The sequence below is a fragment of the Sphaeramia orbicularis genome, chromosome 3 (genome assembly GCF_902148855.1).
Source record: "Sphaeramia orbicularis chromosome 3, fSphaOr1.1, whole genome shotgun sequence".
Taxonomy (NCBI): Eukaryota; Metazoa; Chordata; class Actinopteri; order Kurtiformes; family Apogonidae; genus Sphaeramia; species Sphaeramia orbicularis.
The window spans coordinates 43,012,781-43,032,155 of NC_043959.1; the positions used below are offsets into that span (position 1 = coordinate 43,012,781).

At 37.0% G+C, this 19,375-nt stretch overlaps 1 protein-coding gene and 1 long non-coding RNA gene across 2 annotated transcripts in view; both read right to left on the reverse strand.

Annotated features, from left to right (window-relative positions):
- galnt2 (UDP-N-acetyl-alpha-D-galactosamine:polypeptide N-acetylgalactosaminyltransferase 2) overlaps positions 1 to 19,375 on the reverse strand; it is an 85,124-nt gene that overhangs the window by 27,820 nt on the left and 37,929 nt on the right. Inside the window, exon 2 of the mRNA XM_030131221.1 lies at positions 6,218 to 6,302. Within this exon, the coding sequence (XP_029987081.1) occupies positions 6,218 to 6,302 (85 nt within the window). The remainder of the gene's footprint in view (positions 1 to 6,217; positions 6,303 to 19,375) is intronic.
- Positions 6,749 to 16,915, reverse strand: LOC115417228 (uncharacterized). Its single transcript, XR_003935094.1, has 3 exons — positions 16,752 to 16,915; positions 8,133 to 8,138; positions 6,749 to 6,759 (listed from the first exon to the last, which is right to left on the reverse strand). It is a non-coding gene; the product is annotated as an uncharacterized LOC115417228 (long non-coding RNA).

Sequence of the window (19,375 nt, forward strand, 5' to 3'; positions counted from 1 at the left end):
GTGTTAAGCATATGGTGGTGTGAGATTACAGTATCTCTCAGTATGGATGAGTGTGTGCATGTCAGGCGCAGACAGACAGATAGACAGCCAGAAACTGAGCCTGACGAGGGGGAAAGAGACAGAGAGTGTGTGCATGTGTCTCCGCTGACAGCATGTGAATGTGTCTGGCATGCTAATTAACCAGAACTCGCAATGAGCTGCCTGCGACTACATACAGCAGATACGGCTGCATGTGTCAGAGTGGGAGATGTCCTTGCCGATAACCACATTTAGTGGCAGCAAGTAATTAATGCAAAACTCGTGTTTCAGCTCTTTAGCTCGGTCTTCTGCTTTTCAAGATGAAAATATTCAGTGGCGTGTCTCTGTCACACCTCGCGCTCTCTTTGTGCAATCAACAAAACGGATTAACTGTCCACTTTCTTAGTGGGATTAATTCATCTGTTCGTTCACTGAGCCTCAAATTAACATGGGTTCATATTGAGTTCCATTTACTGTCTCAGACCAGAGATATACTTATTAAAGTCTATTAGTTTTTATTTTCATTCAGCCTATCAGTTTGGTTTATAAGCACTTTTATTTCTAATTTTTCTAATTTGACGGAATTTGTGTAGTTTTTATTTAGCTTCTTTAGTTTCCAGATATCAGATCTTCAGTCCTTTACACACTGGCTGTGTTTGATGTGTGTGTGTTAATAGCCATGTCAGCTTTCACAGCACAAATACAGGCATCAACCAATCATTTGTGTGAAATGGACAACATGTGGTACCACCAATAATGGAACTGGACGTATTGATTTCTAACTACACTCAGATTATTAGTATGAAAGAGAAAAATGATGAAGACAATGACGTGAATGACAACATGTGGAGCAGCAGTGACAAACAACTAGACTATGAGGATAGTGAGGAATCTGTGTGACATAAACATGGTATGAATCAAATACAGTTTGCTCTGTGTATGTCTTTTTATGTGGACACTGGATGTAGACCCTGAGGACTAGACACACTGCAAGGAGACACACTGCAGACGAGGCTCTGCGTGATACTGAATCCATTATTATTTGGTGGAACGGTCTGCTCTGAATCTTTTATTGAACAAGTGTTGCAACTGTTGCTGCCAGTGTGTATAGTTCTGAAGTGAAATATTCTCCTGCACACTTTGATTTCATGTTTTCCATCATACCTCTGATGTGTAAAGGCCTTTAGACTTTGAGACTGATAAAAGAGGACAAGACATAGAAATATGATTAAAAAGCAATCAATATTTACTAAAGTCATATTATCAAAATTCTGTTAAATTCTTTTAAAAAGCAATTTTTTACAGATTACATTTGGGTATTATTATTTCATGTTAAAAAGTCTGAGACAGGAAGGGTGGTAACACAAAGCAGGGAAATGAAAACAAAAGCTGAGCAGATTATATCTGTAATTCTATTTTTCGGTCGTGTTACAATGATAATTAGAGGGTTTTTTTTTTGCACTTCTATTACATTTTTGTGTTTTGAGATGCTGTCCTTTTTATTTCAGTCTTCATTTTTATTGCCTACTATAACTTCTTGACATATACTGTATGAATTCTTCACTACAGCCCTCAGGTAAAAGTGATCTTTACAGCATGTGTTCTAATTTCACAACCATAAAAACCTCCACAACTCTGTTGCACAGTGCAGTCACTGAGCCACGGTAGCCGACGGGCTATTTTTATTTGTTTCCTATGATGCTGCTGCGTTTATGGCCGATGGTCACTGTGAGCCAGGACTCTGTTTCAGTGACTCGATCTGAACCACAGCGAACACAAGGTCAGTCAGCATGAATACAAGCAGCACATCTGAACAAAGAGTGAAGTTTGTTAGAGATATATCGAAAGACATCAGCATTTTTGACACCATTTTAATTCTATTCCTGCAATTAATGTACTACTATCAACATTTGTCTTTCTCTGAAGTATCTACGGGTTTCCTCAGCTTATTCCAACTCATCTTTTTGATGCAAACCCTAACATTATTCATCTCACGTATACTCTTTGAATTATGCTTATACTTGGTCTGTCCTTGGTTTGTATAAATAAACCAGTGTCTTTTAATATTAATTCAAAAAACGTCAGCATCTATTAAATATTTCCTATTCATTCTCCATTTCCTACAAGCTCAACAAACTCAACCACATTCTCAAATATTCCTTTTAATGATGTGAACCTTCTGAACTGACATGCAAACATGTTTTACAATGAAATTTTGAGGCATAGCTTTCAATTCAGTGTCACCTTTAGCTTCTTTCACAATGTTTGCAGAGCACAGAGCACGAGAAACCAGATATATGCATTTATTCTTCTGCCTATTTAAAATTTAAAAGAGCATTCAAACACTTCTGACAGCCTGAGCTCTTACTCCGTCTCTCTCTTGGCTTTTAACATTCTTTCATGACTTTTATCATCCATCTTTTTTATCCCTTGCTCTCCTGCTTTTCCACATGTTTCTCTATCTCCGTCTTCCTCTTCCTCACTTCACTTTACTTTTCTTCCCTTCGAGTTTGTGGGCTGAAGCTGTCAAACATTCCCTGCGTTGAGTGTAAAGTCAGCCTGAAGTGAAAACCTCCCGTTTCAACATTCAAATTGGATTTCATTTCCAGTTGTGGATCAGATAAGAGAGTGTGTTCAGCTTTCGGAGGTCACAGGCTTGTGAAGAAGGGGCGGCTGCTTTGAGCCGGGCTGAGGATGAGAGCTGCATGAGGAATCACCGCTCAGGAACACGCCGACTTCTCTGCTCGGCTCTTAAACAATGTGGCTCAAAGTCTGGGTGGAGACACATAGCTGGGTTTGCGGGAAGATTAAACTGGCTTGCTGAATTGTTTTGGGTAAATGGGAGACATTTTCAGATGTCACATTGTTAGCTGTACAGAACTGCTGTCTCTGTGGTTATTTAAACTCAGTAAAGTCAAACATCTTTTTTCCACTGGTGTTAAACTTTCAAAGCAGGCCACTGTACTACCACATTTCAAGAAGGAGGATGGTTCTGGTTTGCAGATTATGACTGTGGTGTTTCACTCTGTCATTCACATGTTTAACAGCTGGTGTTTATTTGTCCTGTTATTTCCAATAGTTAAGTCACTACCGCAATAACAAACAATGAGATACTAACACGGGATAATCAGCCTGTGTTGTTCTGGAGTACTTTCACAAAGGAAAAAAAAGTCCAGTTAATAAACAAACAATATTTATTAGATCAAATGAACAAACATTAAAAGGCCCATAACTTATTTAGTCAAGTTTCCAACTGTTCTCGCTCTGCTCCATCGTAGAATGCTTTATTGATGTAGGTTTGTGTACTGTGAGAGCAATTTGGCTGCGTCATGTTGTAAGTCTGCTGTTAGCAGTTAGTAACATCAATAACCCTCTGTATCTCCACTCTTGGAAAGCCCAAGTATAAACCAGAAATGTGTGAATGGTGTAATCTATGGAGAACATGTTACTGACATAAAACAGCCGGCGTAATTCTCTCCTCTTCACACACCAAGTCGTCCTTTTAAAAATTTTACACATTGCTAATGCTGTTTTCAATAACACTTCACACCTACTAAAGATGAGGGTGGAAGATGTAATGTAAATTACCCATGTTAAAACCATTCCTGCTGGTGTATCACTTCAAATCTTAGTAAAGTCATGTCTAAGTGCTAGTTAATATCCCATTAAAAAGCTCATATGTAGTACTGAACAACCAAAACAGGGAGAAATCACATACACAGTCACATCTACCGAATCACCAGTGAATCAATATCATGTTTCCACAGACTGTGTTACTCACTGAATAAAGTATAAAAGTCACTGTTCACACACATCTGTATTATGGAATCATCAAATTTTCTCCTTCACACAAAACCCAGACAGTTCAAATATACCCCAAACCATGTCTGCTTTCTGTACAGTTGTCTTGTCTACAGATGTACTAAACATTAGAATCCTCCAAACAGGTTAAGAACTGTTGATCTGACCCATGGATCAACGAAAGGTACTAGGGATGCACCGATACCACTTTTTTCCAGACCGAGTACAAGTACGAGTACTTACATTTGAGTACTTGCCGATACCGAGCACCGATACGAGTACTTAATAATCCCATTCCAGTTCTTAGTTCCATTTGTAAATGTGCTTTATTGTCGTTATCATTAGTCTGACTGGAACAAAAGTGCTGCTACTGACATTTAATGTGTTGGAATGAGCATTTCTCAATTAATCCACCAGGGGGCACTGCTCTGAATTAACCATACTGGACAAATACCACGAAGAAAAGTAAAGTTTTTTGAGAAGAAGAAGAAGAAAGTCAGTAATAACAAACATGGAGACGACAGAGGTAACACTAATGTGATACTAATATTGCAGCGTTTTCATTGGTAAGGTTTAAAAGCGAAGCTTCAGCAGGAAGAGAAAAGAGAAATGAGCGATAAGTTTCATTTTTACTTCTGTTGGTGGCGGTCCACACCGCTCTGTACACCTGCTAGTATTCTCATTCTGTTTACGCATCCGCCAGCACATTGTAAACGGATGGAATGTACACAGAGGACGGACAGAACGCTGCCTCCATATCTATCTGTGCCTTTAACGTTACTGTCAGTCAGCGTTACTTTTATCACCGTCATTTATTTTGAAAAATCTCCACACTCGTCACACTCCCCACACATTATTCCACCGCCGCATACCTGCTGCACTGAACTGTGAATGTCAAACAGCCGTAAGTGGTATCGGTGCATTTGTATTGGATATCTTTTACGAGTACGAGTGCGAATACACACACTGAGTATCGGAGCCGATGTCGATACTCATATCGGTATCGGTACATCCCTAAAAGGTACCAAATGTAATAACATGACATAGTAACTTTATACCTTCAGTAGTTGCGTAATCAAAAAATGCTCCAATTTCAGCATCAAACTTCATTGTATTCATTTTCAACAACAACGCAGTGGTTCTGTTTTTATCACTGTATCAGTTCCTTTGAAATGAAAAATTGTTTTTATTAGTGCTCACTCTCAGCTCAGTTTTGCTCAACATGAGAGATCAGCAGAGTAACTCACTACTCCCTCTAGTGGTCACATACAGCGACACGTTGGCCCGTGGCTGTGAATAAATTCAGTTCACATCTTGGGAATACAATATATTATATAGCATATTTTACACAAACACTCTAAAGATACTTGCATGTCATTTTTATTATAAGTAGCAATACTACATATACCCCCTTTAACCAAGAAGGCCAAACCAAACTAAACACTAGTTCTTACAAGGCCGTTTTGCATTTTTGTGGCCCGTGAGTGGGGTATTCAGATGGCTGCAATCTAAAACCATATTACTAAATATTATACACTAAACCTTTAACTAAATTAACTCGCTACAAGGCCTGACACTAGCGCTATGTAACAAATAAAGATGATATAACACAGCACTGAGTACTGTAGCAACAACTTAAACTTTATTTTAGTTGTACATGCTTTGGTGTGGGGGATAAAAGGGAAAAAAAAATCCCCATTTGAAGCCATCTATTTTCAGCAGTTGTGTTTTTATGATATTTTGTGAATATAGTGTCAGAAAAAGCTTCATTGAAAGAAAAAGATATGAGATAATTTTTACATTTTTCAAAATAGTATTATTTTGCTTGGTTAATTCAAGACAGTTTGATGTTTTTTGAATAAGTTTTGACATCATCATTTCAACATCTTTCTGGTTATGCCCTTGTGTGAAACAGGTTGTGGTAACAGCAGGGGGCATGGACTGATGAGGATACCAAATTATTCGTCTCTCATCCATGAAAAAAACATCACAGCTATTTCACAGGAACAGATGACCACAGTCTACAAGGACCCCCATGTCTTCTACACTGTTTAGTACAGCCATTTGTAATCTATAATGACACCATACAACCGAGTTTATTTGTTCCATATAGCTGATAACATTTTCTTTCTTATTTTTAGCAGCATTTCAAAAGTTTATTCATCAAATTCATTCATTAGAAAACACTCAGTAGATTGGCCAACACCTGGCTGTAAGTTCAATATCACATCACTCCCTCCAGATCAAGTCACTGTTTCTGATGTGACACAAACACATGCACCAGCATCATTTTATCATTAATACTTAAGACAAAGTGGATGAAGTGTTTATTCCTGATGCATTCCTTCTGCGTTCATCTGTCATGCAGTTAGAGGTGTGTAAGTTGTGGGTTTCTTACCTGGTGGCAGAGTCTCAAGGCTGTGTGTTTTGTCGTCAGAACTGTGAGATTTGCTTCGCGACAAGTCACTGGAGCTCCATTCATCCTGCAAAAACACACACAGACAGTTAATTATCAAATACTGACTGAGCACACACCTTAAGACCAGCTGAAACATCCTCAGACTGGACTCAAAAGACCATTTACACCAACTGGGGGTGATCTTAGTGTTGAGATGAGTATAAACCCAAATCAGTCCCTACACAACTGATAAACAACTGGACATTTTATCACAGGACGATGAAAATCTCAGAATAACAGTCTGTTAACTGCTGCAAGCTCTTGGACCAAAACAAACATAGATGCCAACCGGCAGTTTATTTGCAGTGTAATCCGGGCTGAAAATAAAAATAAATAAAGACAAAAAAAGGGAAAAGCAGAGAGTGTGGCTGAAACCTTGGATGGAGGCATGTGTTCAGTGAATCAAAAAAGGAAGATGAGGCTTGAAAACAAAAATAAGATGTAGATGATAATGTACCAGTCCTTATTCTACCTTTTCCCATCTCACAACAAATTCCTCATTTTGTGTGTTTATTGTGTCTCAGGAGGCGCCGATTGAGGCTTGAGTGAGAAATTGATCAATCGTCATGTCTAAATAATAATCATTCTGACAGTTGTTGAGTGAGTGTCCAAATTAAGGCAAAAAACCCAAACTAAATCATCTAAAGCATCGGTATATGATGGTGAAGGGAGCCTGACTTACACATGCATCTAATGATTCAATACTGTATGAAATATTTAAAAGACTAAACCACATTAGGAATATGCTGCTAACTTTGCTAAACACTGGTATTGGCCTTATTGACCATGATTAGACTGTATCAGCCTGGTTAAGTTTCACAAATGGCAGCAGCTGATGTTTATCCATAAGGTAGTTTCATTTTTTTAAATTTTGTTTCATCTCATTCAAGAACAGTAATGTCAAATGGACCGACAGTTTTACACTAAAAATTAGTTTGTGGCACAAAAGGAGGAATAATAAGTAACAAAAGGAGCAAAAAAAGGGGGAACATCCAGATCACCTGTCTGACAAATTCTTATTCTTAAACATGTATTTAAAATTTACATTTAAAATCAACAAACCCTTTGTCATCAGTTCTTACATTGCTACATGTTACAAACTTTCCAGGTCATATATTTACTTTTTTTCATCTGAAGTCTTTAGCAGGAAGGGAGGGATAAGCTGAAGCCCCGGCCATCCTTCTACTGTATCTACACTTCATCTGAAAGCTGATATTACAGTTTTGGAAATCTGAGAAGTGAGTTGTTATCCAGTTGAATGTTTCACAGTGTCATGTGTCAATTTCCTGTGATCTGTGTTCATTTATCTGCTGTCAGTTTGTTATGTTAGCACTAGTGTTTCTACCTTTTGTCAAAAATCAATAGACATAGCTAATAGTATTTCACCAAAGTTCAAACTAGACTCTATTGAACAAATGACCAGTTAAAGAGGTTCTGCGTATTATAGACCAAAACACACTTAGGACTACCAAAACCAATCATCTATATTATGGCATCATCAAGTTTTTATTCCAACTAAAACTCATCACTGCTTATTTTGACACTTGGCCAAAAATAATCCTGTGTCTTATATCAGCTGATAGTTTACATTATAGCTGTTAGCTTTGCTCTGTTTTTAGACCTAAAACAGCTACAGTAAAACCACATACCACCTCAGTTTTCTGTCCAATTTGTGTTGTCAGTAGATGCACGAAAGATCTGTTTGGAATCATCCAAACAAGGTCAGAACTGTCACTGTTTCATCTGAACCGTGGGTCAACGAATGGCCAACCTAGTACGGATAATAACATCACAATATAAATTCATAAGCCTCAGAATCAAATTCAGAAGTAATGCTGTCATTTCAACATCGGACTCCATTCTTTTCATTTAGAACCGTGTCCAGTGATGAAAACAACTGTGCTTCTATTTTTTTTTTATCACTTTGGCCAAAGCATCATAAAGTGATGAGATGCGTTAGTTTTCGTCACCATGAGAGAGTAGAAAGTGCAAGTAAAAGTAGAAATACTACATATAACCTGTTTAAATATCAGGACTAGCCTGTGAAGAGGCTCCTTCTGACACACATCCAAGTCTTTAAAAACCATTCATAAATAAATCAATATCAATTTATGGATGCAACAGTGTCATTCACTTTTTTTTTTACTTCATTTGATAATCAAACTTGTCATTTTGTTTGAACTGCCACCAAACCAAAAACACCTACATTTTTGCCTCATTGTCTTTCATACATTTTCCTCCCCCCTGACTTCATGGGTGCATGTTTACTGATGATGTGAATGACGAGGCCATCTAGCTGCCCTTCCTCCATTAACAGCCGAGGATCGATGCACCAGGAGAACAGCTATTAGTGACATTCATTCCCCGTCCGTGCCACTGCCCTTGACTTTCGAAAACTATTGTTCGTCTCCCCTATTTTCTCTGTAGTCCTGCTTCACCTTCAGCCCTCCAACAAAACACCGTATTGATCTGTTTTCTTTGCTGCATCGAGGCAACCAATGGCACTGATGGTGCGGTTCATTTCTACACCTGAGAGCAGCGTTGAAGTGTAGAAAATGGATTTTCACACCACTTTTCACAGTCTGATTTATTTATTTGATGCTTCTTAATGTTTTTGGCATATTAAGGAGCAAAATAACTGCTGTTGTTTTCAGTGTTGCCCATCATCTCGCTGTGTACCAGACTCCGGTGACGTCTGGTGTGAAGTGTGCAATCTGTTCTTAAACTACCCCCTTTTTTAATGACTGACAGATCACACAGTCCAGTACACGTCTAAAAAAAAAAAACCTTCAGAAAAATTAGTTCCTATATAGACAGCTGAGTGTGTGCTGTCAAAGCTCAGAGCAGAATAAAACTAAAACCGTAAAGACGACAGAAACAGCTTTGCTTGTTTGCAATCATTTAAGAAACACAGTTTGACAGGTTCGAAGGAAAAGACTGGCGTTTGGGTTAAATCAAACTCCAAATGGGTTTGGACTTTTGCTTTGCTGGTGATTTTATGATCAAGCTGACAGTTTATCTTCCATTGTTATGGTTGAGAAAGTTCAGACTGTAAACCTCAAAACTGAGTGTCAATAAACAGGCAACGCTGTCACTTTGTATCATTGTAAACATCACTCTGTCAAGAGGGTGAGGAAGATGATTTTAAAACACTGACAGAGAAAACCAATGGTGGAAGAAGAATTCAGATCCTTTAAGTAAAAATACTCCAACACACCGAACATATTCCCATGCAGGTAAAAGATCTGAAGTCAAATCCTTGCTCAAGAAAACAATATGTATTAATGTCTATGTTAAATTTTACAGCTGTAGATGTTTTGAGCTCTTATATACTGTTGAGTAGCTTAATCTACAACAATGGACCATATTCTACATTCTGTTACTCAACTAGTGTGACATAAAAAGTGTGAATTTGTTGAAAATGTTATCTGATGTTAAATTTTTATTTGAGAGAGAGCATCCATGATGTGCAGAAGGACCGGTTGTTGCCAAAGCATAACAGACATCTGATACAACATATTGGTACAAATATGACAGTTTAATATGGATTTCCAATACAAAACCCTGTGTGTGATCAAGCTAAAATGTCAAAGCTGAAATGTCATTTAGAGCCAAAGCACACTGATGTCAGTTAACAACATGAATGAAGTTGAAACAGCAGGTTTTGAAGCCTTACACATTTTGTGCATCTACATACATACATATATAAGCAACTACCAAGTCTTGAGTCTTAACCTTTGAAGTCTCAAGCAAGTCCTATGTTTCTGTGGTGAAAATCAAGCAAGCTGAGTCGAGTCTCGAATAAAAGCTGAGCAAGACAAGTCCACTCATTGTTCAGATCAATTGAGTGACGAGTCAAGTCATACAAATGTCTGATGAAAAGCTGCAAACGATCACAAGCTCCATAAATGAACAATAATGGTGACTGTCGCTGCTTTAGTCTGCTACATTTTTCATTCCTTCTCTGTCTTTTTTCAGTTGGAGCTGGCTTTACGACTGACACAATAATTGACAATATTTAAATTACAGACACACATAATATCTCAAAAATAAAACATAACTTTAAATATGTTTCTGAGCAGGACGGATCTGATTTTTAAGATGATCATATATTTGTAGCATTGCAATCCAGTAAAATTATGTATCTCTAAGAAGTCAACGTTCATGAGCTAAAAAAAAAAAAAAAAACAGGCTTATTTACTGCATTTAATCCAAGAGTGCTTTTAAAACGGTTGTTTATCTTAAGACAGAGGATTTCCCAAGACAAAAAGGAGCACTTTATCCTTCAGTTTCTCACAAACATTCAAACTCAACACAGGTGGAGGCATGTGGTTTCACTGGGCTGGAAGGGGATGAAAAACTGTAATGTGAAAAGTAACTAAAGCTGCTAGATTAGGTCAGTAAAAAGTACATCATTTACCTCTGAGATGTGGTGAAATATAAGTACAAAGTGCCATAAAATGGAAATACTCAAGTATAAGTACCTCAAATTTTTACTGAACTTATACTTGTGCACTTAGATACATTTCACCACTGCACACGTGCACTTATCCACTCGACAGCTGAAGTGTGTCTTATTCTGTCTAATCACTTCGATTCATTCAGTGTGGTGTCTTCATCAGACCTCCCACTGTTAAAAAAGTGTCAGCAGCCTCTTTGCACGCCCCGGCTGCCTCACAGTCCTCAGATCAGTCCATTTGAGAAACAGTTTGATAGAAACGGTGCTGTGGAAAACTCTGGCCCTCATTAAAAAAGACCTCCCTGAAGCATTTGTGGAGCATCATGTACAAAGTAGACCTGGACCGATGATGTCTGAGGCGAATCCTGTACACACTGAAACACAATGAAACACACTGCAGAGTGAAGTCACTGCTGCCCTGGCTGGAAAACCCTCAAATATTTATGTTTTCATCTGACATTTCTCTGAGGACAAACTTGTTTTAAAAATTCGGTCCGTTTTTGGATTCTGCAGAGTCAGAGGCTATTTAGGGTCACTTAACTGTCCCAGGAATATGCGAAAAAAAAAAAAAAAAAGACAAAGAAAAAGACATATTATTATTTGAACAGACATTGTGATTGTAAGGTGTCCGAATTTTAGTGTGAACGGTTTTCATTTCATTTCCACTGAAAATTATGAGAAAAAGTAATGATTTTAGCTCTACTCGTACCAAAAAAAGCCTGTTCCTTCACATCTAAAGGGTATAATTTGTAGGTCAGAGCATCTCTTCAGTGCCACAATGCTTCTTTTATAATGCTTTGCTGTGACAAATTGTACCTTTATACACTTTGTTGTATTTAAACTAATTTCTACAGCCCATTGACACTAATAATGTCAGTTCAGTGCAATATGTACAGTGAACATAAATGTGTTTGTTATAATGCTAATTATGCTTAAAAGAAATTCTACATTTGCTTGTTTTAAAAACAAATATTCAAGGCTTTACTTTTTATAAGAGATTATTGCAAAAGTCTTGGCTGACACTGATACCATTGTTACTTTCTGTTTCTTCATTTCATTTTTGTTGTTATTTGTGCTCCTTCCAAATAAACTTTCCCTGTGACTCATGGGAAATATAGTCCATTACCAGTCGCACCAAGCCATTAAGAGATGATGAGGACAACGCTGGTCTTTAAGGAGCAGTTTGTATGATTTATCAACAAACGACAGCTATGAATAGGGCTAAACACGAACTGAAACATGATTTAAAAGGCTAAGTGGAGAGCAGATGTTTGATTGCTATTCTTACGACTCGTATCACGAGAGGCTTTGAAAACCTCTTAGTGGAAATTGCCTCGGTCTGTTATCTGCCTCTTCTTTGAACACAAATATAATTGATTAAAACTGTGCACAAACACAAAAGACACACACACGTCAGTGTAACAGAGATTTCAGAAACTGTGAGATGTTACAGCGATACTGAAATCACAGTCTGAGGAGAGATCATTCAACCTTTAAACAAAAGTACGTTATATACTTGGAGAGATTTTAATCATGTAATGAATAGCTGATAGGTTGATGGAAATAAAATAGATGTTATTGCACCAAACAACAAAGAAAAGCTTGTTTTTGTAACAAAACATAACTGTGAGAAATTAGCAGTCCGCAACCATGTGAGTGGAAATGCTTATTTAACCCTTTTAAGACTGCCATTATGGGAGGCCACCTAGGTGTCTTCATGTTTTCTTTGCAATGAAAGTGTCAGAAAATGCAATTTTTGCCAATTCTTTTGCCCCTTTATTTTCAGGAAGAACTTAACTTTCAATATCTGGCCATTAATTATCATTATTCTAAATAATAAATAAATAAAACAGTGTGTATTAGTAAAAAAAACAAAAAAAGTGACTTGAAGTTTTCAGCATATTTATTATCAGAAACAACTGTAAATGGCCATAACAAAAATTTTTGAGATTGCAAAAATAAACTTTCAACTATTTTACATCTGCTCAAACATGCTTTTTGGTCTCGAGCATCCTGTATCCAAAAATATGGCTTCATTTTTTTTTTTTTTCTCCAGGTGTTTTTTAGCCTGTGTGGAAGTCTCTGAAACAGTTGCTTTCTACTTGTAATAGCGTCCCACATTGCTGCCGTAAAGTGTTATATGGTGTCGGGAAGCTCAGCTTTCTGATGTCATTTGAATTTTGTGGATAGCACACACGGTTCAGGAGTTACAGTAATTTGAATGCTGTATGGTGCAAAATACAGTGCCGGAGAGATAGCAGTTGTTAAAGGGTTAAGTATTTAAGTAAGTAAAAATAAATGTAACTGAAGAAACTGTAATAGCTGAAGCTTAAAATAGATTTCAATGCAAAATGCCTCAGAATGTTGCATTTATTTTGTTCTCCACAATATTTTATTTAATGATGAATTGTTATGTTTAGACAAAAAGATTACTCATTAACCATCAAATACTCATTACAGATATTACATAGTGAAAATAACTTTCCTGGCCATTGTTACTTTATTAGAGCGGATAAGATCAGTATGTTTTTTTCTACTTTAATGGAAGCATTAGTTCTCAATTTAGGCTTATTCCATTTGTTTGTCTAAATGTGACCCAAATTAGATTTAAGTGTGAACTGATGCTCTGATTTAGGCTGCATTGTTTAAAAAAATAAATAAATAAAAATGCAAACCTGAATCTGATGCATGTTCACATAAGGAAGTGTCCCAAATGAGACTGGAAGAGATCATATCTTTCTGAAAGAGGCCTAACACGAAGCATTCCACCAGTAAGCGCTCCAGTTGACATCTAATTATCATAACCCTAAATAAAAAACCACATGTCTGAATCATTATTCCTCTGCCTTTGTTTTTCGCTTCTTTGTGACTTTTTGTTCCCCGTTTTGTCCTGCCTCTGTCCTTTCTGCTGTCATTTTGGCAGCTGTTTGCTTAGTCGGCCGTTTCACAAACGGACATGACACATAGAAGCAAAACGGCGCTCATACACACTCAGCTCATTCAGACGAGTTGTGTCTTTCACTGTGGTGTGAAGCCTGTTTTGTTTTTGTTTTTTTCTAGATCAGGAGAAGAGCTGATATTCATCTCACATGCACTTTCACATGTTGAGTCAGTAGGAAAAGTACAGGTGTGATTTGTAGAATTTATGAAGAGTTTTGTCCTCCAGGTTTGTGAAGACAAACTCTAAACCACTGTAAGTCTAATTATTTAGACCTGTGTCCTAACGCCTGTCTGTGGAAATGAAGAGCTGATTATGTGGCATTTAGTCTTAAAATATTTTAGAACCAAAACAAACCATATGTTCACTGGCATTTCACCTGACAGTTACTTCCTCCATTAATAGTTTGTTTATATAAAATTCAGAAAATGGTGAAAATGTTTTCCAAAGTCACAGATGACCTTCTCAAATGCTGTTATGTCCCAAAGCTACAGATACTGAGATAATCAAAAGACCAAGTATAAAAATAGACGACCTGATGCTGTATCATGCTGGTGTCGAAAAGTGAAGCCACTTCTCCAAGTTTGCGTATCGAGCTATTGAGCAGGAGCAGAAGAGTCAGAGCACACAGCCACCAATAATTTCAGCTGTCAATCATGTATTTTTAAACCCCCTACCCGTCTGAAACACCTGTGATTAGACTAATGCTCCGTCCACACTGGTATCCAAACAGGCATTTTCCTCTTCTGTTTAAAAAAAAAACGAATGGATGGATGGATGGACAGATGGATAGATAGACAGACAGAGACAAACCATTGTTTCTGGTGGACGTAACATGTAGACACTGCATTAGCAGATGCAGAGACTTCAGAATTTTTTTCACGCAGCCGCCTGCAGCGACAGCAGTTTACCAAAATGAGAAGGCCACTGAAAAGTCCACTTTCTCCTTTCTTCTGCTGCGCGAACCTCCATTTCCCACAATGCAAGTCACGACAAAAAAATTCCGAAGATGCCCAAGTTACTTCTTGGCTCTGAATGTAAACACACAGAGTTTGTTTATAGTGGATGGCACTTCAAAATTGTTCACCGTAACGCAAGAGATTCAGGTGAGTAATCACAGAAAGACTTACAGATTCGTGATACTTAGGCTATGACTGCGGTTTTACAGATTTGATGAAAAATCCATCAGAAAAGTCTCCTGCACCTTTAAGTTGCAAAGACAAGTTCAGTTACAAACTTGAATTACCTAAAGTTTTGGTTTAACAATGACTTACACACCTGTATTTGACGTTTCAGGTGCGTGTTTATCAAGCAAAAATATGCCAGTTTTTATTCTTTATTTTCCCTGTCCACACAGATCCATGCAAACAATGTTCAATAATATTCATTTGCAAAGATTTTTTTTTTTAAATCTGCATTTTGTGATTACAATTTAAATTTGTAAAAAAAAAAAAAAAAAAGAAGCACAAACATACTGAACAATGCTTATTTTGCTAACTATCTGCCTTAGTGTGGACATGACAGAGGTGTGTGTTATGTGGTAGATTTTCTACGGCCTGAAATCCAGAGAGTCCAGAGAAGGGATACGGTTGAATCACAGTATAGAGACACAACCCTCGAATTTTGGCTTAGTTATGCCAAGAACTCAAGCAGTGCAGCTTTAAAAAGATGAAAACATAACTTTTAAGTATTCAAACCAATTAATTGCTATTCCTCATGAGTCAATAACTGATTATAATAGATTTTATTTTTTAGCACTAAGAACTTAGAGAAGTCAGAGAGACTTTACATAAAAGCAAAATATAAAACAGGGTAAACTGAAAAAACAAACTTTATACTGACAGTAAAATACAATTTATGGTGATTCCCTTTGTTGTTGGGTGTTAATTGGTCTAACTTCAGTCTTTTAAATGCAAACATTTCTTTTCACATTTAATATTTCTTTCCTCCTATATCATTAATTGTTGTCCTATGATAGTGTACATTGTTTTCATTGTCATGTTTTTCTGTAAAAAGACCAAAACTTCAACATTTCGGTGAGTTTTAGTTACACTGTTTGTGAAGGCAGTTGGTTTGTTTTCCTGGTTTGAGCCACCTAACAGCTCTCATGGGTCTGTGTATCCCTGTGGTGTGTGTGTGTGTGTGTGTGTTTTGTGTTGTTGGCTGGTATGTAGGCCAGCGTGAAGCACAGCATCACAGCTCAAACTGATTGAGAATTTGTCTTCATTAAAACGAGAAGGGCAATTTTAGATGTTTTTGTCATTCAGCTATACAGTGCAACGGGTTAAGGTGCTGTGACAAAACAACGGCTGACAGGTCACAACCAACAGCTTCATAATATGACACATACATACGGTGTTGCCAAAGCACCTGAAGACAAATAACAATGAACACAAGCTGAGGCTGTCACTTTGAATTTCAATAGTCAAATTCAAGAGTGGAACAAATCTGAGCTTAAATCAAAAATAGCAGGTTCATTTTTTTTCTTCTATGAAACCGTTGACTGAACTGAATGTATTCACAGCTCTAAATGTCATGACCCTGTGTTTACTGCAAGAGAGGCATGAACCCGTTTACTTTTCCTCCAAAGTAGGTTTGCAAGACATTCACACCTACAACAATTAATGAACCAGAAACAACCCAATAAAACTATTTAGATGTCTGACAAATCTTTTCAAGTGAAAATGCCATATATTTACTTTCTCTGCTCATCAACAGTGAGCTTATACACCAATCAGCCATAGTACTGTGACACTGACAGGCAAAGTGATATTAATTTCGATTATCTCCTTACAATGGGACCTGTCCGTGGGTGGAATACTTTAGACAACAAGTGAACATTTAGCATTTGAAGATGATCTGACAGAAACAGCAAAATGGGCAAGAATAGGGATCTGAGCAGCTTTTGACAAGAGGGAAATTATTATTATTTTTGTTCATTCTCAATATAAAGTGGTTAGTACCGACCAAAAGTGGTTTAAAGAACAACTGGATCGCAACCAGTCCAGCATCTGTAGGATCAGAACATTGTCACCACCTGTCTAATATTGTGCAGGTTACCGTTTTTCCACAAAAACAGCTCTCACCAGAGGCCTAGACTCCACCAGACCTCTGAAGGTGTGCTGTGGTATCTGGACCAAGACTTTAGCAGCAGATCTCTGAAGTCCTGGAAGCAGAGAAGTGGACCTCCATAGATCAGATTTATTTGTCCAACACAGATGGTCAACTGTCCAGAGATTGGGATGTCTTTCCTTAGTCCATTTTTGGTCGGTACTAGGGATGTAACGATATGAAAATTTCATATCACGGTTATTGTGACCAAAATTATCACGGTTATCATTATTATCGCGGTATTGTTGAAATCGTGCTCAAAATGTTCAAAAAGTACTGATACACACACTGAAATAATTTAACCAAGTTGTATTTTGGCAAAAAAAATAAAAATAAAATAATTGGCACAATGTACTTTCTGTTGGCAGAAACATTCAAATATTAACCCTTAGTGGTCTGTGCCTATTTTGTCCATTTTTCAGTACTTTTGGTTTTGCCTTTATATACTATATAAACAAATGTTTACTATACCCATGTTTGGTATCTTTGTTTTTTTCAGCACAACTTCATCTATTTCAACTGCCTATTATTTTTTTTCACTTTAACCTGCTATATCAACACAAAAGGACAAAAAACACAAATAAAATGTATAAAATCCGATTTGAAATATTTATATAATTTATTGCATAAATAACACAAAGATGCTTAACGAACCTTTTCAAAGACTTTAAAAGTGAATATTCGTTCCAAATATTAGGTATATAAAATCAAAATTCTACTAAATTAAAACTATACTCAAATATTTGACATAAAAGCATAGCTTTAACATAGGCATTTTTTCCCCCTAAAAGTGCGGTAATCAAACACAGTTATCATGATAATTAGAATTTAAACGGTAATACTAACAGTCTGCAATTTTACCGCGGTTTATTGTTATACAGGTAATCGTTATATCCCTAGTCGGTACTAACCACTGCAGACCAGGAACACCCAACAAGACCTGCAGTTGAGGAGATGTTCAGACCCAGTCATCACCGTTACAATACGTCACTCAGTTCCTTACGTTGCTCATTTTGCTGCTTCCAACACATCAGCTTCAAGGACTAAATGTTGACTTGTTGCCTAATATATCAACCCTAGTGAAATGTACCATTGTAATGAAATAATCAGTCATATTACAACCTCTCCTGTCAGTGGTCATAATGTTATGGCTGATAGATGAACACTTTACTTTCCTTCTTTTAATGACAATGACTCCATTTGCTTTCACCAAATATTATGATTTTTGCTCTTAATCTTAATCTGAAAAAGATAACTTCTGGTGAGCTGTTCTGTTTCCATTTCCATTTACCCATGCATTCTCTACTATTTGACATTCTTAGCATATCTTTACCAAAATAGACACATGGAAAAGTGGAAGAGCTGGACTTGCTTGTGTCAAGTAACTTTTTTGCCTGAATTTGAGATGCATTGAGAATTTTCCATCGATGGAGGACTTGTTTGTGAATGCAGCCAAACTGTTTCTTGAAAAGGTCCCAAAAACTTGCTGATATTCTTTCTTGTAATGTTTGTTCTGATCAGATATGTGGTCTTTTCTTCAGGGCACATATCTCTGTTCAAGCCAGAAAAAGTGTTGGTTCATTAGTTTGTCTAAAACACAGAGAGCTGAGAGTAAACAGGCAAGAGGCTCTGTATCACAAATTGAACTAAAAATTCCAATTCTGGGGCATATTCTGAATGCACCGTACACATGGCTAATGAATGCTTCTAAAATCTACATAATATCAGCCAAAAACACATGTCTTAATTAGAAAATGCTACGAATAGAATAAGATCTAATTCAGAATATCTAAATGTAATGTGCTGACCTGTATCAAATTTAAATGGTTATCATTTTCAGAATCAGGGTATTCCATATCTTTGTAAGGCTTAGGTGCAGCAGGAAAGCACCAAAACTCACTTAATGGCTATTTTCCAGATATGTAGTTGTTGTGGATGATCCCTTGTGGCCTTCTGTTTTGAAGCTTTTCATTTTTTATTTATTATCTGCTCTGGCTTTTCCCAATTTGTGTGCACAGATATAGTAATTAGGCTAATAATAATCACCCAATTTTAATTGGATTTCATTTTAAAAAAGATGTGATAATGAATGCACAGCCCCAAGGCCAGAAGGTTGAAAAAGCAGCTTGTGACCAAAGGGTTGCTGGTTTTAAATTGTTGGCTGATGTGCCCTTGAGCAAGGCACTTAAAGCCCCATTTGGTCCCCATTTGGCCTGACCTGCCATAGCTACAGTGTGTGGTGTGTTTCTGCATGCTGTTACAAGTTCGTGTACAATACGTACTGACAAATAATAAAGATCACATAACATCAACCCCACAACATCTGAACTGCAACCACAGCTGCTCAGAAACCACAAAAAACACTGAGAATACAACAAAAATAAATAAATAATAATAAAAGTCAACCAAAACATGCACTTGTTATTATGAGCGACTTTATCGTGAACATTATAATTAGTTGCAGCTCTGAAGAAAAGTAAACTCAAACATAAAAAAAAAAAAAAAAAAAACGAGCAGTGTTAAAGTCATGTGAACCTTTTACTTTTTAACATTGTATTTCAAGGTTTCAGTCTAATCTTTTCTGTCTGTG